This window comes from Carcharodon carcharias, chromosome 13, assembly GCF_017639515.1.
Source record: "Carcharodon carcharias isolate sCarCar2 chromosome 13, sCarCar2.pri, whole genome shotgun sequence".
Classification (NCBI taxonomy): Eukaryota; Metazoa; Chordata; class Chondrichthyes; order Lamniformes; family Lamnidae; genus Carcharodon; species Carcharodon carcharias.
The window spans coordinates 134410303-134436167 of NC_054479.1; the positions used below are offsets into that span (position 1 = coordinate 134410303).

The 25865-nt window shown below is 43.2% G+C and overlaps 1 protein-coding gene across 16 annotated transcripts in view; it reads right to left on the reverse strand.

Moving 5' to 3' along the window:
• Positions 1-25865, reverse strand: part of celf2 (cugbp, Elav-like family member 2) — a 522862-nt gene that overhangs the window by 112068 nt on the left and 384929 nt on the right. For all 16 annotated transcript variants that reach the window (XM_041203230.1, XM_041203243.1, XM_041203244.1 and 13 more), the window contains one exon: positions 4002-4084. In XM_041203230.1, the coding sequence (XP_041059164.1) occupies positions 4002-4084 (83 nt within the window). The remainder of the gene's footprint in view (positions 1-4001; positions 4085-25865) is intronic.

The following is a 25865-nucleotide window of genomic DNA, read 5'->3' on the forward strand; positions in this document are numbered from 1 at the left end:
CTGAGTTTATCCCCACCTCAGGTACAGGTCACATCCTCTGGTTCTACTGCTCCAGACAAGGTGCAATAATTCATCTTGGCCTATATTTACAATCACCTTTAGAATCCAAAAAATAGCAATTCGACCATCTCCCAACCTTCTCTTTTCCAGTGATCGCATGCCCAACTTATATAATTGCTCCAATTTTTCAATCGTTCTGGATACTCTTGTCTGTGTCCTTTCATTATTGCAATGACCAGAACTGTACAGTTTTCTAGGTGCAGGAACACCAATGATTTATAAAGTGGCTGGATTACTGCAGTATTTCAGTTCAACATCGACCTTTTAATAAATCCCAACATCTGATTTGCTTTACTCACCACTGAGTATTGTCATGATAGCTTCAATTTATTGCCAATCAGGACCTTCAGATCACTTTCATTTTCCATGCACAATATTTACTATTAGTTGAGTTTGTCTGGAGTCTTCCGTGAAAACTGCCATGAAGACACGACTTAACATAACTGCCATATTCTAAACAACTGCAATAGTTTAACACAATTGATCTTTTAACACCCCCTCATTTAAATGGAATAACTTGATTTAGACTCAACCCAAATCCCAGTGGCTGAGGGACCACAGCACAGAACTTACTGCATTAACACACTGTTGGCTTCAATCAGTCAGCTCAATGATTTCTTTAGGCAGCTCTCAATTGACAAGAAACTTCATGCAATATAAACAGAATAAAGAGTTTACAAGGATCCTGGGACATCTCACTAGCATTAAGCTCCAGACTGTTGTGCTAGAATTGAAAGGAAACAAGTAAATTCAGGGCACATGGATGTAAATAAGGTGTGGGGATGCATCCTGCTCAGAATTTCATGTTCAGTAGTATCAGGCCTAAATGAATCACTAAATGCACTGTGCCCCAGAAGCATTGGATGCAGGTCAACACTCACATGGCTACGTAGTTTCAGCCTTCTCATGGTGGGTGGGTGCAATAGAATGGACACAAACCCACTGAGGGGGAGGCTGAAACTGGCAGGTGAGTCACCCAGGCAATTGCTGCACATCTTTGAAGAGATCATTCCAGAGCGACAATGAGGTCTGGGGTATCAGCTGACTAGCTTGCCCTGTCAACTGGGGTGTAGTCGCACAGCAGAGGGGGGAAGTGTAAATAAAGAGACAGAGCATTACCACTGATTATTAGGCAGTGATTTCATTGAGCGGTTCAGGTATAACTTTCAGTCAGGAGTGAAGCTTGATGAATTCATCATCTTCATTCATTCTAAATCTAATGAGATTCCAACTCTTGTCATTAGCCTAAGTTATAAATTATAACCATCAGGAATGACTGAATAGGCTTGGGCTCTTTTCTCTAGAAAGTAAAAAGCTGTGAGGGGACCAAACAGAGGCCTTGAAAATTATGAAGCGTTTGACAGGATAGATGTAGAAAAAAGTTATGGTGAACTTCTCCAAAATTAGAGGTCCTTACTAAAAAAATCCAACAAAGGTTTTGGGAGAAATTACTTTGCCCAGGGAGTGGTGGGATGCACAACTTGTAACCACAAGGAATAGTTGAGGAGAATAGAAAAGAGGCCTTTAAGGGAAAGCTGGATAAGAACATCCGGGTGTTGAGCTGAGGAGTCATCTGCTTGCTAAAAGTGAATACAAGAGACTCCACAGAGAAGGTTAACTCTCCTCGTGTCCTGAACAACATCCCTCCCTCATCCAATACCACCAAAACAGATTATCTGGTAATTCAGCCTTTTGCTATTTATGGTACCTTGCTACATGCAAACTGGTGGCAGCATTATACTGCATGAACAGTAACTGCACTTCAAAAAGTAACACTTTTGCTGTAATAAATTTTGAGATATCCTGTGGATGTGATAAGGCATCGAATTTATAGCATGCAAACAGGCCAATTGGCCCAACTGGTTAATGCTAGTGTTTATTCATCACATAAACCTCCTCCCACCCCTGTTATCTAACACTATCAGTGTATCCTTCTATTCCTTTCTCCCTCATGTGTTTAAAAGGCATAGCATAAATGCAAGGTCTTATTGTGTTTAGGTAAATTAGCTATATTAGTTAGTTAGTTAGTTTCTGCCTTGATGAGCAGTATGGACAAGGCTGAACACTATTAACCAAAAGCTGAATCTCAAAACTATAGCTTCTACAAGAGAACAATAGATTAAAAACAAGTAAAATAAGGAATAACAACATAATAAATGAATAAATGAAAAGGAAAGTAAGGTCTGTATATATCAAACCTGTGATTTTTGCCATTGCATTTTAGTGATACAAGGTGCAATCCTGCCTACAGCCCTGAAATCAATCCCCTGGATTAGCCTGTTTATTGTAAAATACCCTGAGGAGCTTGGAATAGGTGGATTTAATGCAATTTCATTTTCTTTTGGACCCATGGCAAACCTCAGTGTGGAAACAAGCAAGTACACTTCCTAGTCGAGGCCCACATCACATTCCAGGTATTGTCGCCAATAAAATCCAATCGTTTCACTCTGGGTTTTTCTGACCTCCAGCCTGAAATTTACAAGCAATTTACAAACCTCCAATCTGTGAGCAGCTGCAATTTTCTGGGCCCCCGCCTGGAGTGACAGAGCTTCTAGAGGCCTATGAAGTTGGCAGCTATTCTCTTCAGTCATCTTCAGATTCCAGGTACATAGGAGCAACGCCACGGGAGATTAACTAATCCTTTCTAAGCACAAATTGCTGTTCTTTACTGCCTTTCTTGAATACATCTATGTTATAATATACATCCATAAACAAGTCCATTTAAACAGTGGTAATCAAAGTAGAGGTTTCAGCTTCAAAACGTATCCTTAATAAAAATCTAATTCTGCCAGGCAGGTTTGCACAGAATTGTAATCTACTCCTGCGTCAACTGTTGCAGGTTCACCGATGCCCACTAAACAGATTCTCATTTCACTTGTTTCTATTGAGCCTTTTTTCCCAGTTTAATTAAAGCATTAAATTCCCATTAAATTAAAGCATTTCAATTTTAACTTTTAGAACAATCACAGCAAAAGGGCAATGCAATCTGTTTTATTGAAGTTTGAAATACTTTATCTCTGGATCAAATCTGTGTTTTTTTTTTAAAAAAGCACTTTCCACTTCCACTCAGCTCCCTAAACAGTGGGAGGAGCAGGGTTCCTGATTAGACCAGTGCTCAGCATCGACTGCTTGCAGACCCCATGTCTATGTGAATAAAACAATCATGATTTAAAGACTAGATTGAGGAAAATACTTATGTTCGCTCATTGAGAGAACAATCATAGGACTATTAGAGGCAGGAAGAAGCCATTATGTCCCATAAACTCAGAACTTTTTGACTGACCATCCGTTTGTGTCATTTTTCTCAACATCCAAATGAATTTCCTTTTTTCCTGTATCAAAGGCATAGTTTTAAATAAAAACAGGATTTCCCAACATACACGCATAACTCTTTTACATAAAATTACATAGAATATACAGCATAGTTGCAGACCATTCAGTCCAAAAAGTCTCTGCTGTTTACACTCCACATGAGTCTCCTTCTGTTCCATCTACAGTACCTCAACTCAATCTTTCAGCATATCTTCCCTTTTCCTTTTCTCTCATGAACTTGTCCAGTTCCCTTCCGAAAGCATTCGAGCTGTTGGTAGAATTATTGACAAGGAACTTCATCTATCCCTCAGCCTGCAGAAATGCTTCTAATTTCTAATACTTCTAAATTGCTTTTCACCTAATTTATACTCCACTGCCCTTTCCCTGTTGCTTATTCCACAAGCCCATTCCTCTTTGGGTAGAAAAACCTCTGCCTGCCTCCATCCCCAGCTCTTCATTTTTAATTTCTATCCCTCTGGCAACCTTTTTGTCTATCTTCACTGTAATGACCTTGAAAACTTTGATTAGCTCAGCTTGGGATCTCCCTCTCCTCCAAAGATGACTGGCCCAAAATGGAAGGCAAGCCATAAGCTTCCGTCAACATTTGAAATAAAATCAGTGGTACTCACCGCAGGTAAAGTTTTAATATTGTGCAGAGCATTCTGTGCCTCAAGTGCTGCTTTTCTTGTGTAAAATGTAACAAAACAACACCCTGTAAAAGAAAAATGCTATAATTTAAAAGATAGGAAACTCAATTTTTTTTAATAGACATTAATACACAAAGCTCATTAGATTAGCAGACATCATCCTGCCACATTATTTCCCCACACCATCACCAACCCACCAACCTTTCAAAGCCCAGAGTCCATTTAAAGTAATACCAATGTATGCAGGGAGCCATTAAGTTTCGATGATTCATCCATTATGTCTTATTTAAATGATTAAAGACAGAGTGTGATTAGGTGGATTTAATATCCGGCAGCTCTGAATGTCCTAGGTGCTTGCTACAACAAGCATATCCAAGTTCCCAAGCAATAACCATTCTGCATTATTATATTCTCTGAAGCAAGGCTCCAAATGAAAATATTACAAGCTAAAAACAGGCAATATAAGTAGCATAAAAAATAATGTAAAAGCAGACCTTGCTAGAAAGACACAGCATGCCTCTTAGTGTTCTCATATAAGCACTGCATGTTCCCAATCTTTTCTGTAATTTCTTTTCAGGTTTCTGACATTAAGTGGGTTTTCTTTTAATCTCCAGTTTTCCCCTCTCCACATTGTCCTGATGGCAACAACTCCATGGCCACCTCTTGCCCTGAGGCACCTCAACCCGGTGGCCATCACTCCTACATTAGCTCAGGCAATGAGTGCCGGCAGAGCACGTGACACAGGAGGGCAACGAGGGAACTATTGTAGCTGGACTCGCTCTTGCCCTCACAATGTGTATATACGTATGGACATCCAAACAGCTGGCTGAACTTTGCGCTCCTTGGCCTAAAACAGAGGCCAATTGTGCCATTCCTACCATCATCCTGATGGAACTCAGCACAGGCCATAATAATATATAGACAATAAGCAGGAAAATGTAAACATGTACAACAGGAATAGCACCTCTCCTGAGCAGAATTGAGAATAGGCCACAGTCATTTGATAACAGATTTGTAATAATGTGCTGGGGCCACTGGAGAATTAGGACTTTTTGCAGAACAAATTAAAAAAAACAAAGAACAATAATAATAAGACCAGACAAAATTACTGCTGTGTATCTGGGTATTATACTCCCATTGATGTTGTTTTTTTTTTCATAAAACACTTAACTCTCCTCTCTTGAGTGTATCTTCACTGGTCATGTGAAACACTGAACAATCAATAGGACCGTGATTTAATAGAGAAATAAACAGACAGCCACTGAGCTGCTGGCACTTCAGCCCTCCAGTCCTGAAACTGAAGTGTCCTTACACCTTAGGCGTCATTAAAAGATTTCCCAATATATGAGACATTCAGCCTCTGAAAATGGAAGTGCCTGATCCCCGGTAAACAATATTGCCAGTCCTCGCTGATCTGCCCCCTTTTTCTGGGAGGGATGGGGCGAGCTCCTACATATAAAGGTAGGTAGTTGTTGGTTCGCCAGCATTACTTTACTGGAATGACACAGCTTGCAGTTTCTACTGACAATAGGGATGAAGATTATTTTGAGGCAGCACTGATGCGCAACAACACACGGAAAGATGGTGTCTTTTTTGTATCTGCAAGTCCACTGAACCCAGTAGCAGGCATCCTTGCACTAATGTGAGAGTGGCTCAAGCAGATCTCCCCAGGAGTAAGTCAAACTGCTTGTCCAAAAAGATTGAACCAGGGAGAAAATAGACTCTGCCAAGCAAAAATTATGGATTCAGATGAAAGCATGCAGCATGATTTTTATTACATTTCAGGTCTCTATCCGGTTTTATATTCAATGTGATGCTATTTTAATCTGCTATTCGTTGTTCAGCAGCAATGAATACCATCTGGATACAGAGCAACTGCCACGAACCACAGCTGTTAAGAATACTGACAACATTTTTACCAATAAAAGAATCACAGCCGAGTATTATATGATATTCCAATTAGTATGTTTTTTGAGAGGGAGACTATTTACATAGGGATTTCAGCAGCTGTTAAGGAGGGAACATCTAGGGGAGGGAAAGTGGGGGACAGAAAGTATTCTCCTGTCAATTTTACTCCAACAAAGCCTTGTTAATGATATTATTAAATAGAACTCAGTGCCTCTTGCCTACTTGCACCACCACTGTAGGTCTTCCAGCTCCTGATAAGTGACTAGTGGATGCAGTCCTCCAGTTGCATGAGTTGGTGGCTGGGCGGTGCTTGGGATGAGCCACATCACACATGACAGGAAGTTCTCAGCGTTGATTCCTGGGCCGGTGTTGATTTGGCCGCTTTCAACTGATTGGCAGTGATATCGTGTGGGACTCAGTATCTCTGATGAGGCAGGTGGGGAGGGAAAGGATTGGGGGTGGGGTGGGGGGTGGGGGGCGATTGGAGGGGGCATACGTAAGGGTGGGTGAGGCGTGAAAATGAATCACTCTCAGCCAGGAGTCTGTCAGGATGTGCACACGTGTAGACAGTGGGTGAAGGGAAGACTCCACAGTGAGACAGCCTGCTGCAATGTGTTGTCTCGCTCACGGTTGAGAGGGGATCACGGATCTCAGTCTAACAAATAAAGAATTAATCGGGATCCTGACTGACCCACAATACAGCGGAACTGCCATTTCACGCTGGTTTTCCAGAGATCCCAAGGCCACCTCATAAAGGCAGCTAGGCTAGATCAGAAATAAAGAGAGAAAGAAATAACTTGCATTTATATCACACCTTTCATTCCCCCAGGAGGCCCCAAATGCTTTACAGCCACTGAAGCACTTCTTGAAGTGCAGTCACTGGTGTAACATAAGGAAACATGGTAGCCAATTTGCACACAGCAAGAGCCCGCAGACAACAATGTGATAATGACCAGGTAATCTGTTTTAGCCAATTCCAATTAAGGGAGAGATTTTGGCCTAGATATGGGGGGAGAGCTCCCCTGCTATTTTTCCAATAGTGGCCACGGGCTCTCTTACGTCCACCTGAGGAAGCAGACATCTTATCTGACGGACAGCCCCACCTCAATACCACTCCCTCACTCCCTGGCGCGTCAGCCTAGATTTAGTGCACAATTTTCTGGAATAGGTCTCGAACCCCACAACCAAGAATTTCTTATATTTGAAAAAAAAAATCTGAATCGTTTTAGAGATATCAGGATTGCACCAGACAGATTCCAACTCTCTGGTCTCTTTGCAACCGATGAGATTCACATGGAGCTATGAAAAATTCTATTTATAGCTACTTCCAAATAGAATTTTTAAAAAAAGGGTTTATATAAATCTTCCTTAATCTGTAGCTCAGGTAAAATCAATGGAGGTTGAATTGTTGCCCCTTCTGTACTGTTATTTTATTTTCAATCTGTCCCCGGTGAGCCTAATAAATTACAGCAAAAGATCACAATTTTCAGAAGGAATGTTGGAAATACTAGATTTACTTTATACTGAAAAACTTTAAGTCAACAACAGCAAATGAAAACTTAAATGATATAAGCGAGCTCATGGCTGCTTCCTCTGCATCCTGATCTAGCCTAGCTGCCTCTATGAGGTGCCATGGGATCTCTGGAAAACCAGCATGAAATGGCAGTTCCGCTGATTGCTGCCACAAATTGTGTTTTGTTTCCATTTCTTCTCCTCTTCCCCTTGCCGCCCCCGACCAAGATGCTAAGCTCATCCGATGTTACGGGTTCATGAGTGTTAGCTGCGCTCTGGGGTCCTTGACACAAAACGATGTGTCAATGGGTGGGTGTACGCAGCAACAAGCCATTCCAAGCTTTATTAAAAGCAAGTCCTGATGGCAAGAAAAACTAAAAGCTGCTCTTAAACTCTCAGTTCTGCATATTATACCCTCTGGGTTCAATCAGTCGAGTCCCATTTATACTAGCAATCAGAACCACACTATTTCAGATCTCTCCAAGCACTGATTACAATTGGGGCTACTCTCTACACCCCTCACAGTATGAGGCACTTTCAATGATAGAAATTTAATTGATTTCACCTCACCAAAGCAAACCAGGCCAGGATTCATACAGTACAGGAGATTACTAACACATGCATTCATTTAGTGGCTTATTATGTTGATTTGTCTCAAAGCACTTCACACAATGAATTATTTTTTGAAGTGCACTGATTGTTGTAATGTCAGTAAAGGCAGCAGCTGCTCAGTGCCGGCAAGGCCCCATAAATAGCAACAAGACATATGGCCATTTGTTGAGGGAGGATCGTTGGTGAGGGCCACAGTAGACCTGCCTGCTCTTTGAGTCATGCCGTGGGATTTTTAATGTTCACCAGAACCAACAGTACAGTCAGGTGGGGATAATGGGTTTAACAACTGATCTCAAGATTGGCACCTCTGACAATGTAGTACTCCCTCAGTAATGCAATTGAATCTCAGTCTGGGTTGCATTGGAGCCGCAGTATGACGAAAAACAACGTGGGCTTCTTAAACTTTTTCATTTACTTTTATTTTTTGTTCTTTTCATAATTTTGTTATTTTATTGGCTCACAAATTTACAGGAACTCAGGCACAAATGGAACACTTGGAAAACTTTGTACTGATGAAATGCTGATGCCCAGTTTAGTGTTGCCATATCCCTATTGTGAAGGGACTCCGCTGCAGAGGGCACCGTTGTGTTCTCCATAAGGGAGAGGTCATGGCAGCTGCTAACGCCAAAGGGTTACATTTTATACATGAGTTTCCGCACACGAGGTATGCTGGTTCGGGAACTGGATTTGGACCTCTGGTGATTGATGTGCCACAGTTCAGACAAAAGGAGAATTTTCTCTCTCATTGTCAGGAATTATGAAACATGGAATACTTCTATCTGCAATAACACACACCTTGCTAATTTTAATTAACTGTAGATGTGAAATACCCACAGAGACTAGTTGGACAACTATTTTAATTCGAAATTTACCAATGACCCGCTGATGCAGCAAGAGACTGAAATACTGAATCATACAGCACAGAAGGAGGCCAATCAGCCCATTGTGCTAATGCAGGCTCCTTGCAAAAATTACCCAATTAGTCCCATTCCCAGCTCTTTCCCCATAGTTCTGCAAACGTTTCTATTTTAAGTATATATCCAATTCCCTTATCATACACTTAGATAAATGATCTTCCGTTGATGCCCTCATTAATGAGGAGTAAATACCTAAGTACATCAGCCAATGTGAAGAATATTATGTCCTTTTATAACTTTTGACTAATCCTAGAAAGTGTTTGTACATTTTCAATTAGAATCCTAAAAATGTGCAGGTTGGTTGTTTGATCAGATTGCACTGGCCCAGATTTTCCTGTAACGGTGAAATCAGTGACTTAGATGGTAAATTTTGTCATCTAGCATGCTGTTTTTTTTAAAATAGAATACCTTGCAGCAAGTGTAGCAGTGAAATAAGCCACTCAGTGCCAATCTATGAGCTGAAGTAACTGCACATTTGCCATGCAAAACCACAAGAGGGATCAAGTGAATGGAAGTGTAACTTCTTAAATAGATATTAACCTACAATTAAACACTCAAGTCCTACTAAAGTGCTCATGTGCTCAAATGTTGGAAAGATTAAGAAAGATAAGTGACTTGGCTAAATAAACCAATGAGTAAAAACTACCTTGGTCCCTTTGTGATTTAAGGCAGGTGCAATGTTCTCGGGATAGTCACAACCACAGAATTATAGCAACAAACCTCCGAGTCTAAATGATACAATAGAATACAATTGATTTTGGCTCCCTGTTTTCCATTCTGATCCTGCAGCAATAAATCACGCTGCTCCCAGGTCTTCAACACAATTAGTTTTAAGTCTAAGTGGCAGCAGCATGAAAATTGGTTCATGCGGGAAAATAGGGATCACCATTGATTTCAATGGGGGTGGGGGGAGGGGGTGCGGAGCTTTAATTAACTTCTCACTGATACAGATTGGCTAAATGTGCGTGTGCAGCAAGTGTAAATACTTGTTTTAAAAAAATCCTTTACCCCAAATTCCTATGCCAATGTCTCCAGGTGTCACTTCTCACTGCTTTGTGGCTGAAATCAGGAACTCAGTGGAGCAAGGCATCAAACTCACCTTCTGTCACTGCATAGCCGAACACATTGGCACTTCAATGCACTATACCAATGCTGGCAGTTTTAATCAATGCTACAGTCCCTTGCTCCCTTAAAGATTCATGTGCACAGTGGTTAATGTAGTGAGTACATGAGTTATATAGATCAGGTCTGCTCCCTGTTTTATGCTGAGTTAGCTGACTGCGTCTACGGCAGTTGTTAGGTTGCTTTTTCCCTATGTTCAAAGCATTAATGTGTGTCAGTGGAAGCTGATGTTGATACAACTGGCTTCAATGATCCTGGGCTGAGAGGACAGGTTTCCAATACCTGATTGATACAGTGTGTTATCCTCTGGACATTTGAGTAAGCACAAGCATGCAAGCTTGTCGGTCATGGCTTCTGTGATCGAATAGTCTTTCAGATTTAAACATGAAAAATGGCCATTTGGATGAGGGAATGATGTGTGGGGGCAACTGGACATTGTTAGTCAATACCTTTCAGAAAACAAGAGGAGACAGAATGGATGTCGGTGCCCATGCGATATAGAGTATTCTCGGCAATAATACAGTATCATCAGATTGCTGGTGCCATCCAGTTGGGACAGCAAAACTAAAATTGTCACCACTTACTGTGGAAATGTCTAAAGTTACCTTGATTTCCGTAGTATCACAGACCAATACTTAATGTTGAAGTTAATATAATTGAGTCTTTATGTGCATCATTGTACATTAAGCACAGAAATTCTGCACTCCTGTTGAAATAAAATGATGTGTCCCAAAAGTGACAATTCACTAGGTACTACTCAGTCGAAGGTTTCTAATGCATATTTCATCTCAGCAATAGCACTTAGTGTAGGAGTTAAACACTTGCTCCATTTACCTCCATCGAGGCTGTCAGTTCTTAGTTAACATTTTATAGTGGAAGAGATTGTTGATTCCTGAGTGACGGAGCATTCATATCCTCACCTTATGGTCATGCATTATCTGGTTAACTGAATCCACTGACTCTTTTGGGGATGAGTTTTGTCAATTCTAGGTGGGGACTAAAGGGCATATCATTGGAAGTGAATATTTATGAGGGGTGGGGGGGGTAGGTAACGGGGGAAAATACCGTTGGCATTGTCCATTTTTCGGTTCATTATAAAGATGGCTGTGATGTGGACTGCCTTATGCTCCATGCTGCATCAACGACAACAGGTTAGGTACTCCTTATAATGATGAGCTGCAAAGGTCTTCAGATCTGAACAATGGGCTTCCTTGATGCCTCCCTGTGGGTGATCTGGTGTTGATCAAAGATGAGAGGATCCTGGGCTTGGTCCTTGGCCTTTGCTGTGTAAGATCATTTGATTTGGGATGGCAGTAAAGGTACTACAATTGATTTTAGGTCTGCTGAGCAAGGCAGAGAAAAGAAATCATCTAAGGTCTCTACTTCTCATGGTCAATCCATTACTCAATGCAAAGCAGTTGAGTGATGGAGATAGACTTTTTTTCTCATGTTAGAAATACATGATAATGCTCAATGTTGACACTATACAAGAGAGTAAGAGGAATGGCTAGTTAATCAGTTTACATTAATCAAAAAGTATCACAGTTCCTAGATTACAACCCTGACTATACTTCAGAAATACTTTAATTGGCTAAAAGCCTCTTGGGGGTACCTGAGGTCATGAAATTAAACCATTGCTATGTAAATCCAATATGTTGATTTCTCTACGGGTTCCACAATGGCCAACTGCAATACCAGAACAGGCAGACAGGAGGCACTTGGTTCAATGCCCCAACTGAAAACTGAAATATTTGGAGCACTCCTTCAGAACTGGAAGGTCAGTGCAGATTATGCAGCCACATTCTGGCCTGGAAGCTTGAATTCACAAACTTCCAAACCTGAGCACATTCCAGAGAAGGGTATAGAAAGATAGTGGGAGGAAATCCACCCCATGTTCTGGCAGCTACGGAAGATTATTGACAGCCAGGTTTATCCTGGGATAAGGTGGGCTCATTGCCAGAACTGCTTTTGGAAGGGAAATGAGAAGCTTTTGAAAGTAAAGTGTTAGTTATTATGGAAGTCTGATTTCTGCAAGAATCCATGCATCAGTGGGAAAATCGTGTTCCTATAGATTTAGAGGGAGGAGAACTGACAACCCCGTTAAACACACTGATGTTTTCCCTTCACTTCCAGTCACCAGCCAATATTATTTTAAAATGCTCTAAGATTCTTGTAGAAAATGGATGACTTTACAACTGCTACTTGTGTACTGCCTCAGGGAATCATTCTTGGTGATATATTTGTGTTTTACCAGATTTCTCCCCTTCTCTCTCAAAAGTACCAGTTCCCATCAGGAGGCAGTTCTTTAAGCACCACTGACTGTCTGGTATCGTACCCAAGCGATCATTGATGTGAAAGGCAGGACAGTGATTGTCAGCTGCTTGTTACCCACTAGGTAACATTGCTTTGTTCATTATCTAATGTATACTCTTGTGCCAATTATTATTCTGCCTACATTATCATAAATCTATGCAACACATTTTCTTGTAACTAATACGCAATAGTTCTTTGCTAGTTATTACTACCGAGGCAAGACATTTCCCTGTCAGATATAACTAGTGCTAGCTGCTACTAGTTACTGCTGTTACTATTATGTTTGTAACACACTCTTGCTAGCTATTATACAACCTACTTGCTTGCCAATTATTTTCTATGTAACATTCTTGCTACTATTCTCTGTACAACATCTATCATCACTGGACACATTTATGTTCTGGGGATTTTTGTTCCTGGTTGGGGAGAGTGACCTCTATGTTCTAGTCTGGACCTTCAACACTTGGCGGTAAACTGTTGTCCCAGCTGATGTGCTGGGTTATTCTGCATATCCAGAAGAAACTCGACGCTTTGTCCTTCTCCAAGTGTGACTTTGGATTTCTGGAACATCCTTCAATGGAGAAGCCCGAGAAACTATTTTCTGCATTGAGCATTCTAAAAATTATGTACTCTCTTAGTAGACAAAGAGGCGGCAAAAGTGACAAGCAGAGAATTGGCTGTTGAATCTCGACATGATTAACAGCTCAGCAAAGCAGGTGTTTTGGTATTATCACAGTCTGATCATTCGCAAGGGCAAACGCAGGGAGGCTGGCTGCCCACGTGTACTCTGCAGGAGCAGGTGGTCTTAACCCGATGGCAGATTAATGGACCTCATTTCTTCACCAACGACTGTTGCTGACAGCTCCTGCTGTTTAGGAGATACTTGCATTTATTTAGCGCCTCACTGCGTCGCTCAGAAATCGCAAACTATGAATTATTCCCAACTACACTCACTGAGGTGGTGCAGGCAAACCACAGCAGCTTTTTCTGCCCGTAGCACAAACAGCAGTGAGATGAACGGCAAGTTAACTCCATTTCTGGTGGTGTTTGGTTGGGCTATGTTTAACAGTGCCACAAATGTTGGGAAACCTACACATCTGCAGTCAGCCACACTCCTGGAGCTCACAACTGCCCTTTAGTGTAATACACAGCAACTACCAAGAGTCAACCTTAATAACACCGAGGGTATCAAAGTCACTCTAATGAGTGTTTGATGCCTTTTTTAAAAAAAGAATTGTAATGTAAATCAAAGAAAATGCTGCTGACCATTTCCAAGAAGCTCCTCCAGATTATTTTACCCAGGCATCTGCACATCAACATTAACAATTCCTGAAAATATATTTCTTAAGAAAGTGTGTTGATTATATTGTAGCACAAGGTCATCAGCAATGTTTCATTTTTCTAGGAAGCATGGTTGGGGTTGGGGGGTGAAATCTAACAGGAATTTCGATCACTATCTTGATCGTAGCTGGCAAATTTGTCGCTGCTTATGGGACAGACATCTCTACTGTACACTTGAGGCTAAGCATGGGTGAGACCATAGTACCAACAGGCAATAAGTCACAATGTAAAGAAGCATGATCTGCACAATGTAGCGTTTCAATATTTCATCTCCATCAATGAGCTTCTAATTTATTCAATTTCACTCTTAGTCAGATTTTATTTGGCATACGTTTCACATACAGACTTAAAGGAATAGTCAATAATATGTATTCTGTGCAATTTATTCAGATACTAAAAACAATGAAAATAAACCATTTCTTGTCTGTTACTTCATCTTAATTAGGATGAGGTAAACTTTACAATTTGTTGAGTCAGTTGATGCCAGCCATGGCTCAGTGGGCTGCACTCTGGCTTTTGAGACAGAAAGTTGTGGGTTCAAGCCCCGCATCAGGGACATAAGCACATAACCTAAACTGATACTCCAGTGCAGCACTGAGGGCGTGCTGCACTGTCAGAGGTGCCATCCTTCAGATGAGATGCTTAAACACCTGTCCCGTTTGCATTCTTAAGTGGGTGTAGAAAATCCCATGGAATTATCCTTAAGAAGAGCAGAGGAGTTCTGGTCAATATTTATCTCTCAACCAGCATCACTAAAACAGATGATCAGGTCATCATCATTCCATTGTTTACTGTATGCATGTTGGCTGCTGTGTTTCCTACATGAATCACAGAATTGTTACAATGGAGGAGGCGGCCATTCAGCCCATTGTGTCTGCACCGACTGTCTGAGCATTTTAACTTAGTGCCAATCTCCTGCCTTTTCCCCGTAACCCTGCACATTGTTTCCATTTAAATAATCATCCAATGTCCCTTTGAATGCCTCAATTGAACCTGCCTCCACCACACTTCCAGGCAGTGCATTCCAAACCCTGCCTATTCGCTGTGTGAAAAAGTTTTTTTCTCACCTCGTATTTGCTTCTTTAGCAAGACACTTCAAAACTGTGCCCTCTGGTTCTCGATCTGTTTACGAGCGGGAACAGTTTCTCCCTGTATACGCTGTCCAGACCCCTCATGATTTTGAAAACTTCTATCAAGTCTCCTCTTAGTCTTCTCCTCTCCAAGGAGAACAGTCCCAACTTCTCCAATTTTTCCTCATAAATGAAGTGTCTCATCCCTGGAACCATTCTCGTAAACCTCTTCTGCACACTCTCCAATGCGTTCACATTCTTCCTGCAGTGTGGCGCTCAGAACTGTACACAATACTCCAGCTGAGGTCTAAATAGTGTCTGATATAAGTTCATCATAGCCTCCCTGCTCTTGTACTCTATGCCCCTATGAGGCACTTAACTAGCTGGTGGCTTGTCTTCCTGGGATTTAAGGAGCCTCGTGATGGAAATATCACCCCCAAGAGCTGTTCGCCAATCAGAGGCTGGCAGCTCTCCACTGCATTCAGCACCACTGGGAGTGTTGCCAGCAATGTAAACCAGCAGCCCCAGGGTCAACAAGGGACCAAGAGGTCAAAGGTGAGTGAGGGTGGGATGGGGAATGGTGGGGCAGGACTGATGGAAGTGGCTTTCAGCAGGCCCTCTCCCCTCCTGAGGCTGGGTCCTTTATCGGGCACTGAAAGCAAATGTCTTTGAACGAGGGACCCCTCCAGAAGTCAGCAAGCAAACCCGACAAGCTTTCCACATGATGACTCCCCCGCCCGTCAATGGTTCAAAACAGTGACAGCAGGATAAGGGCTTTAAGCAAGCATTAGCTGCCCACTTAAGGGCCTCAACTAGCATCTGGATGAGAAGGTCGTCCACAAACCTTCCCGCCCTGGACTTAATCTGGTGGAGGTGGGAAGGTGGAAGGATCACACCTGACACCAACCTGCCCGATTAAAGGACCCCCATCGTCTCCAAAGTCACCACAGGGAGGGGAGGGGAGGGGCATTAAGTTCTGTCCACAGATTTAAAATACTTAGCAAAGGAACCGCGGGGTATATGATGAGGAACTTCCTTTTTCGCAGAGTTATGATCTGGATTGCACTTGGTGGTAACTTTTAAAAGGGAATTGGTAAAGGTAATATTGGGGGGGGGGAGGGGGGGCAGGAGAATGTAACTAACTGGTTAGCTCTATTGAAAGAGCCAGCATGGGCACAATGGGCTGAATGGCCTCCTCAAGCGCTGTATGATTCTATAAAGTATACACATCCAAATTACTGACAGTCTATTCTTTCCACAGATGCTGATCACCTGCTAGTTGTTTCTCCGTTACTGGTTTACGCGCACATTCCCCAACCCTCCCTCTCTCCTCTACCCCAACCTGGGAAGAAAAATCTGCAGCCAGCAACTAAAAGCTGTAATTGTGACTTCGGAGCACCAACTCCTCCACAGTCCAACACACATGCAGCTGTTGCCCGTGACCACCAACGTTCTTGATTTCCACTCGACGATCCGAGGTGAATCTCAGGGCGATGGAAACAGAAAAAACATTGTGGCCGTGCGCAAGGTAAATGAGATGTTAGCATATCCGTTACAAGCAGGCAGTTGGCATTTCTGGAGGCTCTCATTGTGTTTCCACACCTCACTAATTGGCAATTAATGTTGCTGACAAAAGCACAAAGAAAGCCAATGTTAACTTTAGATCACCCAGGTGAAGGACAAAATACAACAGCACTAGCTTGACCCAGCAGCAAGATACCAAGGACAGCATAGAAAAAAAACATGTAACTACTGTCATTATTTTTCATTAATACCCAGTGACTAAATGGAAAGCAATTTTCAGATTTTCTCTGCGTGCTTTTCCTTTTAGCTTATGGCCATTTTGGGCTCAAAAAAGCCACCGGATTTCTTCTAATCATACATTATAAATTCTGCTCAAAGCCTGCTTTGGAAATCCAAGGCCCAATGGGTCATCGGAGGCTCGCCTGAATTCGGCATCATGCACAGACCTGACCTTGTTCTTTCTTACTGAAGAGATCTCTCTCATCCATTGTTGCTTCATATTTTTCTAAGTGGGGGATGTAACTGTTCTCAGAATATTGATTGTTAAATTGACTCCGATGGTTTAATTTTGGCCTTTCCAACACATCGGAGTTCGCACTGTGAAGCTGCAATGCTCTTCAACTCTTTGAGCTAGATTCCCTGACAGCGCTAATTCTTTATCTAGTGCACATCAATTCACCAGCGCAAGGGGGATAGGGGAGTCAGGGAAGAGGAAAAATCTCAAATCTGCCATTAGTACTTTAATCACACCATTGAAAACCCAAGCACAGGTTGCAAGGAGGCTTTAGTATCACCTTGGAAGAAGTAGAGGAGGCCGTGTTAGATTTCTGCATCACACTGCGAACGTTATTGAAGCAGCATCGAAGAAACCCTCTGGGGGCTTTGTTCCAATCGGCTCCTCGCAGCACTTAACTGCCTTAAAGTTGACAGATTGGTGGGTCAGTTGGACGCTGATTCGAACCGAGCTTCCGCTCCTGCTGAGAGTTACTGACGTCTGTCCATGTGCCACTTCAAAATATTTGCCATTGTCAAAGCCAACAGTGCTCCAAAAAAAAAAGTTCCTTATTATCAGGTAGTGTTTCCAACAGGTAGATTTGATGAGCCTAGTGTGTCGGGTTGAAGAGGTAGCATGCTTTCCGCTTTTGTGTGCTGGCTTGCTTCTCATTTTCATCTCACGGTGCTGACTGGCAGCAACGTGAGAAAGAGAGCCAAATGTGTTAGTCTCTCCCAGGTGAGTACACAACCTCTCCATTGGCAGGTCCTCAGCTGCGCCCCCTCGTGGCGACACATGGAAACTGGGTCCCTTGTGGCCCCAGGCCAAAGCCTCAGAGGAACTTGGAGGAGGTTTGGCCCCCAGACACGCAGTGTGCAGGCCCACTGGCGTGTGGACACACCCTAGGACTCCTGAACCTAATTCCCAGCTCCGGGCAAATAGCTCCACTGCCTTTTGGATACTGAGAGAGAATTGAAGGCTAAGGGAATAAACCCTGATAAAAAAAACTGGAGTGGAGTCCAAAGGCAGATTGAAGTCTAAATATGCCATCTTTCCGGCAACTCCTGCAACCAAGCCGATACCAAACATAGTGCTTCGCATTCCCTTTTGACTCAACTGTGGAGGTTGAGAGGGGCACTCTAACATTTAGGCAGCCTTGTTCTCCGTAAATTTTGGCCATGTTTGCCTGCATCCTGGAACAGTTTTGTTGCTGAGTGTCAACACGACACGGGAGACAGCAGTTATGAGTGCTGAGCTCAACTTGATCAGCTAACAGTTGTTTCTGATGGTAGGAGGGGCCACTGGTCAACTACCGCCCACCTCAAGTTGGGCAGCCCCCAGCTATAAGGGTGCTGACCCACCACAGTCCATCTGCTTCAGTGGGTGCTTGGAGCTTGGGAGTTTCTGCTCAACAAGTGTATGGAATCCATCGCACCAGGTAAACAAGCAAAAAAGAAAGAAGAAGCTTGGTAGTACAGGACTTGAGTATTGCTGAAAAAGCAAACACGTTGTCAAAGCTTTTCGTCCCACATATTAAAACTCTTGCAAGGATACCAAATTTCAAAAGGAGCAACAATATTTATACTGCTTGAGATAAGGGTGCTGATTGGTTGGCAAGTTGACTCTGATTGGTTGAGGTGTTGCCATGGATAATGCACACGGCAGCTATTGCTTCCCCATGCTTTTGTTTAAATCAGAAAGGGCTCAATGCCTGGACATGTTCTTTCTGCTTGCAGAGGACAGGGCCATATGTATGATTGTATGTAGCTTCCAGCATTTGTAAGTGAGTCACATTGTGGGCCCGACTGATAACCTCAAATTATTGCTGTTCACAACAGGCAGAATACTGACCGCACTCAACCAGCCCATGCTGAACAATCCCATGTGCTAAGAATTATACTAACAACCAATTTAAGATTTTCAGTTGGTCTCGCAATGTGACTCAATTACTCTTGCTAGAAACTACAAACACTCAAACACAAGGCCTGGTCCTCCACAAGTAGAAAGAACATGTCCAGGCATTGCACCGTCTCGGAATTAAATAAAAGCATGGGGGGGTAACACTTCTCTGGGGCATTCTCCATGGCAACACCTCGACCAATTAGAGTTGACTTGCCAACCAATCAGCATCCTTTCCTCAGGCAGTACAAATTGTTGCTCTCTTTGAAATTTGGCATTCTTACCCCTGTCCTGAGAGTGCAAGATGAAAAGCTTCGACAGCATGTATCTCTTCCCCACAATACTCAAGATGCCAACTCTTCGCATGACAAGCTGGAATGTCAGGACCATGCGCATGGGACCGACAGCCAACTTACAGATAGTCGATAATGCGGGCAAGACAGTTGTGAGTGACATAGAATTTGACAGGCTGAACACTGACATAGCATATTGACATAACAAGAGACCAGGTTCACTGAGAGCATATTACTGAAAGAAAAACATTACATGATCACCTAGTGAGGAGCAGTTCAGAGGAAATGCATGAGCAAAGTATAGGCTTCGCTGTAAGGAACTCGCTACTTTCAATTATGGAAACCCCCCCCCCCACCCCCCACAACAAATGGTTCAGAAGTTGTTCCCTCCATCTGTCCCTCATCTTAAACAGGGCCAATTAACCTGATGAGTAGCTATGCTCCAACACGGTGCTCCTCTACAGAGGCGAAAGAGCAGATATATGAGGAGCTTGACACTGCTCTCAGCACAGTCCTTAACTCAGAGCACCTTGACCCACTAGGAGAGTTCAACACTAGAGTGGGTGTGGACCACGAGACATGACCCTCTTGCTTTGGAAATCATGGTCTGGGAAAGATGAGCAAGAACAGACAGAGACTGCTTGCTTGAGCTTTGCTGCTGCCACAAGCTTTGTGTAACTAACATCTTCTTTTAGAACAAACCGCAAAATGTCCTGGAGACATCCAAGATCAGGGCATTGACACCAGGTGGATCTGCTCATCACCAGAAGTGACTCTCTGAGCAGCATTCTCAATGCACACAGCTACCAATGTTGACTGTGATACAGATCACTCCCTGCTGTGCACCAGGGTTAGGATTCAACCCTTGAGCAGAAATACCCTCCTTGTACCAACGTCAGCCATACTGCCCACACAGATAAAAATCAATAGTTCCTTGACTCAGTTGAACAGGCACTCTCCAACTTTCCCACACAGAGTGCAGAAACTTTGAGACACCATCTACAATATCGCACTGTCAACATATGGAAAGCAAGAGCAGTAAAATGCTGACTGGTCTGAGGCTAACATCACTGGAGGGAACCTGTCATTGAAACCAAGTGACCCGCCCTCAATGATTACAAGAGAGATCCGAGTGAGAAGACTCTGAATGCACTAAAAGCCGCTTGAAGTAAAGTCCAACAGACCATTAGTCGGTGTGCCAAAGAATAGTGCTTACGACTTTGCCAGAATATCCAGATGTCCTTTGACATAGGAATGACAGGGGCATCTATGAAGGGATCAAAAAGGCAACAGGTCCATCAGGGATAGCACCGTCACCGAGGAAGCTCTAACACCACAAAAGGGCTGACTGTCACGGCAGAATCGGATATCAAACCCACAATGGAGGAGCTTAGCAAAGTTATTGACTCGCTTGTCATGGGCAAAGCTCCAGGTGCTGATGCTATAATTGAACTCATCAAGCATGGGAAATCGGCACTCCTGCAGCATCTGCACAAATGTCACTGTCTTTGGAGGGCAGCGTCCCAGGACATACGTGACGCAGAGACCGTGAACCTGCATAAGAAGAAGGGCGGCCATAGCGATTGCGACAATTATCAAGGTATCGGCCTGCTGAGCAGTGTTGCCCTTGTCAGGCTGCAGATCCTGGCTGAGCTCATCTACCCGAATCCCAGTTCGGTTTCAGAGCTGGAAGATCTACAACTGACATGGTCTCCTCAGTCTAGCGGCTGCAAACAAAGCTTGAACAAAGGAGACCACTATGTACTGCCTTCATCGACCTCACTAAGGCATTTGACCATGTGAGCAGAGGCGATCTATTTAAGCTGCTGGAGAAAATTGGCTGCCACCAAAGCTGCTCAACGTGATCTCTTTCCATGACAACATGATGGGTAAAGTCAACTACAATGGGGGCAACATCGGAACACACAGAGATTGCAGTGGGGTCAAACAGGGTTGTGTTCTGACACTGACACTCTTTGGCATATTCTTTCCTTTGTTGTTTTCATACACCTTCAGGTCAGCTACAGAAGGTGTCCACTTACATACCAGAACTGACGGAAAGCTGTTCAGTCTTGCCCACCTGAGATCCAAGACAAAGGTATGCCAAGTCCTCATCAGATCATTGCCCTACACCGACAATGCCACATTAACATTTTATACTGAGGAACACCTGCAGTTGCAAATGGACAGACCTTCTCATGCCTGTAAAGAGTTTGGTTTGACCATCAGGAAGACAAATGTCATGCCAGGATATTGCCTTACCATCATCTATCAGCACTGACAATGTGATGCTGGAGGTTGTTGATAGCTTCACATATCTAAACTCCACAATCACCAGCAATCTATCACGATGTTGAAATACGAACATACGAATTACGAAATCAACACGCATCACAAAAGCTGCAACTGTTATGTTCAAGCTGAGTAAAAGAGTGTGGAACAACAGCAATCTAACTGAGAACACCAGACTGAATCTACCAAGTCTGTGTCCACAGTGCATTCCTCTACAGTAGTGAGAGCTAGACAACATATGCTAGGCAGGAGAAAAGACTGAACAATTGCCAGCTTCACTGTCTCAGACATGCCCTCGGCAACTCTTGGCAGGACAAAGTCACCAAGTCGAAGATCCCGGAGCGTGCTAACTCCATCAGCATACACTCATTGCGGAGGCAATGACACCTGCATTGGCTCGGCCATGTTCATCAGATGGATGATGGCCGTATGCCACCGTGTGGTGAAATGGCCACTGGGTCACGGCCTCCTACCTCTGCTACAAGGACACCTACCAGCATGATATGAAGATGGTGGATAGTGACACTGGCAACTGGGAGACAGTTGCAGGCTGTAACCTCTGGAGGCTGACTGTTTGGAAGAGTGTTGGGAGAGGCGAACAGAAACTAGAGGCTCAGCTGGCCGAGCAGAGGACCCAGAGAAAGCAGAGGGCAGCGAATCATGCATCTTCTCAGCCCAGGCTCTTCCTCTGCAGCTAATGCAGCAGAGACTGCTATGCCAGAGTTGGGTTTCTGAGACACACCAAGATGGCGCAAACCATAGTCTTACACAAGAGAGAGGCCTGCCTCCAGTACAATCGGTAATAATGATTTGGACTTACTTCATGTTTTAGCAACAGGCACTGCAACAACTTGCATTTATATAACACTTTTAACATTGTGAACATTCCAAGGGATTTCACAGGAGCGTTACCAAAGCAAAGCTGATAGAGGGAGCCACGTAAGGGAGACTTGGAACAGGTGATCAAAAGCTTGGTCAAAGAGACAAGTTTTAAGGAGCATCTTAGAGGAGGGAGAGGCAGGGAAGCAGATAGATTTAAGGAGGGAATTCCACAACTGAAGGCCTAGGCAGCTGAAGGCATGGCTGCCAATGGTAGAGCAAAGAAAATCAGGGACGGGTTGTAATTTTGAACAGCTAACTAAAGATTGGCATTGGCACAGCTGTGGAAGCGCTTTCTCACCTGCCTTTTTGGCTGAGGTTGGGGCTTGTGATGGGGATGAAGGTAAGGTGGGGAACAAAATGGAAACTGACAAAAAGAATCAGGAAGAAAAATAAATGAAGGACACCAGCCATGGGGGCTACGACAAAAAATAGTGTCTCTCTGCTGTCAAAAACCACGTACTAATTTTGCTCCTCAACCACACCTCAAGTCTCCCTCTGTAAACTCACTCAGTGTCAATCTCTCGCCCTGCTTGGAGACATTCATCGACATCTGGTGTGTTACATATAAATGCAACGTGTTTTTTTTTTTCCCCAAAAACAATTTTGCTGAGGATGCCAACCCTTTCATGTCAGCTATCATCCTTACTCTCCAGAATGTTCCACGGCTACACGTGTAGCAACTTCCACCTTGACTACGAAGAGAAGTATTTCTGAAGCTGTTACCAGTCACAATAAAAGTATAATGCTCACAGCATTGTCAATCGGTATGGAAATAATAGAATACGGGCTATCATGTGCATTCAGCACATCATTGTCAGTGAAAAACATAAACATTGCAAATAACTTTGTCTCTAGTAATTTATAACCTGTAGGACAATGAATAATAAACAAATGCTGGGCAGCTCTGGAATGCTGATTGAGCAGCTGTTGTACATTAACTGGCTTTAATGTTAGCACCATGCTAAGACTCATAAAAGAACATTGCAGCCCATTATTGATGTGCCTTCTGTAACTTTATAGCTTATTACCTCGCCATGGTGAATTTGAAAGGCTTCTAAGTGTAAAAATCAATTGGTTCCTAACCTCCTGATATTACAGTAATTCTCCCCAGAGCATTTAAACACCACACATGTTCATTCAATTGGAAGAAGCCTAACCCCACCAACCCCCCCCCTTCGAATTCACATGCTCCACTGCAGTCATGCTTAAAGATTCCTTAAAACTTACAGAAAGCCATAAATATTTAGTGCCACCAGCCCTTTATGATATATAACTTAATACAGCGTCATAAATCATTGTAACTGAATTATTGTGTCACCTGGGCATTTGCCAGCTTTGTAAAAACAGCAAATTCTAATAATGGCTAGACAATTACTGGTTGTAGTTATTATGCGCAGACGCGGAGATTTTACTCTTAACTCCTTCACCTCTGCAGGTCTGCAAATAGATACCAGCAACTGAGAAACTAAGATGAAGGGTTGAGGTCGGACATCATCAAGGCTGAAATGATTAGGAGATCATTTAGAAAGTAATGGCTAGATGTCGAGCAGAACTCATGTTTCTTTTGTCCCCACCGATTTTATTTAATAGTTCCCTCTGCTGAAGATTCCTTTCTGGAAAATTGTATGGGAGAACTTTCACCTGACAGACCGCAGCAGTTCAAGTAGGCAGCGCACCATTATCTTCCCAAGGGCAACTGGCACTGGAGAGAATAAATGCTAGCCTTGCCACTGATGCCCACATTCCAAAAATGAATTCTTATGAAGTTGCAATCACCTATGGAACCGTGCCCTTCCTTTCAGGAGAGAAAACGAGGCTAAAAGGTCAATCTCCTGCGTGTACGTACGTTCATTTTCATGGGAAGTGGTTGGGTACTACTTATGGAATTCTTGCACATTACAGGGAAAATGACCTGTTTTCAGATACAGCAAGGGAGGTAAGGAAAGACAGCCCTCCGTGGGGAAATAAAAGAGAAGGCAAGAGATATTTACTATTAATAACCCACTTACAGGCCATGGTAATTTCAAAACTGGGACATTGCAGTGCATATGACACAGCACAAGCAGGATGTGTGTGTCCTTCACGGGGGGATTTAACCAGCCTTCACCAACTAAGATCGCATGTAACCTTCTGTAGATTAAAGAGATAGAAACTGCCTCCATCACATGCAACTGTTGTAATACCTTATTTGAAAGATATTAAAAAGACTTAACGTTTCTCCAGCATCTTTCATGACCCCAAGAAGCTTACAGACAATGAAGTGTTTTCCAGTGTAGTTACTGTTGTAAAGTAGAAAACAAAGCAGCCAATTTGGGAACAGCAAGCTCCAACAAACAGCAAGATGATAATGAGATGAGATCATCTGTTCTTGCGATGTTGACTGAGGGGCAAATACTATCCAGGGCATTGGGGATAGCACCCTTGCTCCCCTTTGAAATAGTGCCATGGGAGCATTTACATCCACCCAAGAGGACAGACATGGCATTGGTTTAACATTTTGTCTGACAGTGCAGCACTCCCTCTTGGCACCGCACTAGAGTGTCAGCCCAGGCTTTCTGCTCAAGCCGAGGGAGTTGGTCTTGAACCCTCAACCTTCTGACTCTGAGACAGGAGTACTACCTGTTGAGCTATGGGTGACACTGCCACCGGAAAGTCAATCTCATTCATCCCTGACTTTACCCTGTGATATTCCGCTCTTCCATTTACACAGTGGAAATAAAAAGTGCAGGAAAATATGAAGGAGACACGATGGGAGAAAGAGAGAGACACACAATCTGCAAGGTAAGCCTCACCATAACCAGGGTGCACTCCTTGTTGGGCCTCCAATGTAGGCTTCAAAACATGAAGTATCAGCTCCTTGGCTCAGCTCTACATTTGGCTGCACATTTTTCAGCACCTGATACTGAGCTACAGTTGCCTTTCTGGGATCTCATTAGACAAGCGGACAACTTAATTCATTCAAAAATGCCGTGAGAGCCAGCAGAAGACACTGTCTGACCAATACTGTGCCAGTTAAACTCTTCTGAGAAAGCAAAGGGCTTGGATGGGTGTCCAATATGACACTTTTGCATCCATTATATTGTACATTCTGTCTAAACTGAGGCCCTGATACAAGAGGTGACAAAAGATAGGAGGTTGTGTCATGTGTTCTTTTTAATATAAAAACACGCTTCCATTAAAGCATCTGAAAAATTCATGCCTATCCTAACTTCTTGAAATGCATTAAGATAAATTTTGAACATGGAAAATGCTAAGTACTGAATGTCAATCTCACATACTTTCAACAGCTCTTAAACTTGTGCTGCACCATACATTATTTATAACCCTTCCCTTTCTCTGATTCATTTACAACTGCAGTTCAGTGACTTGCTTGGAACAAGCTGCATCTAGCCATGGGCCATGCACACTTTTTCTTTCAAAATGCTTCAATGTTACAGCTCTGCGGCATCACTGGAAGCTAAATAAGGAGGCGTTATGCTTGCTGAGGTGCCAAGGGACAACATTTTTCCCACCCGTGTTGAAATACAGTAGTGAATTGCAAGTATTGCCTCTTAGGGCTGGAGTTTGTTACTTGCTGCCCACTCGCACCTTTGTCCATCCAGGCAGTTTGAATACAGCATCTGCAGGCCCTCCCCGAGTAAGCAGGAAATAAAGTCCCACACTGCAAT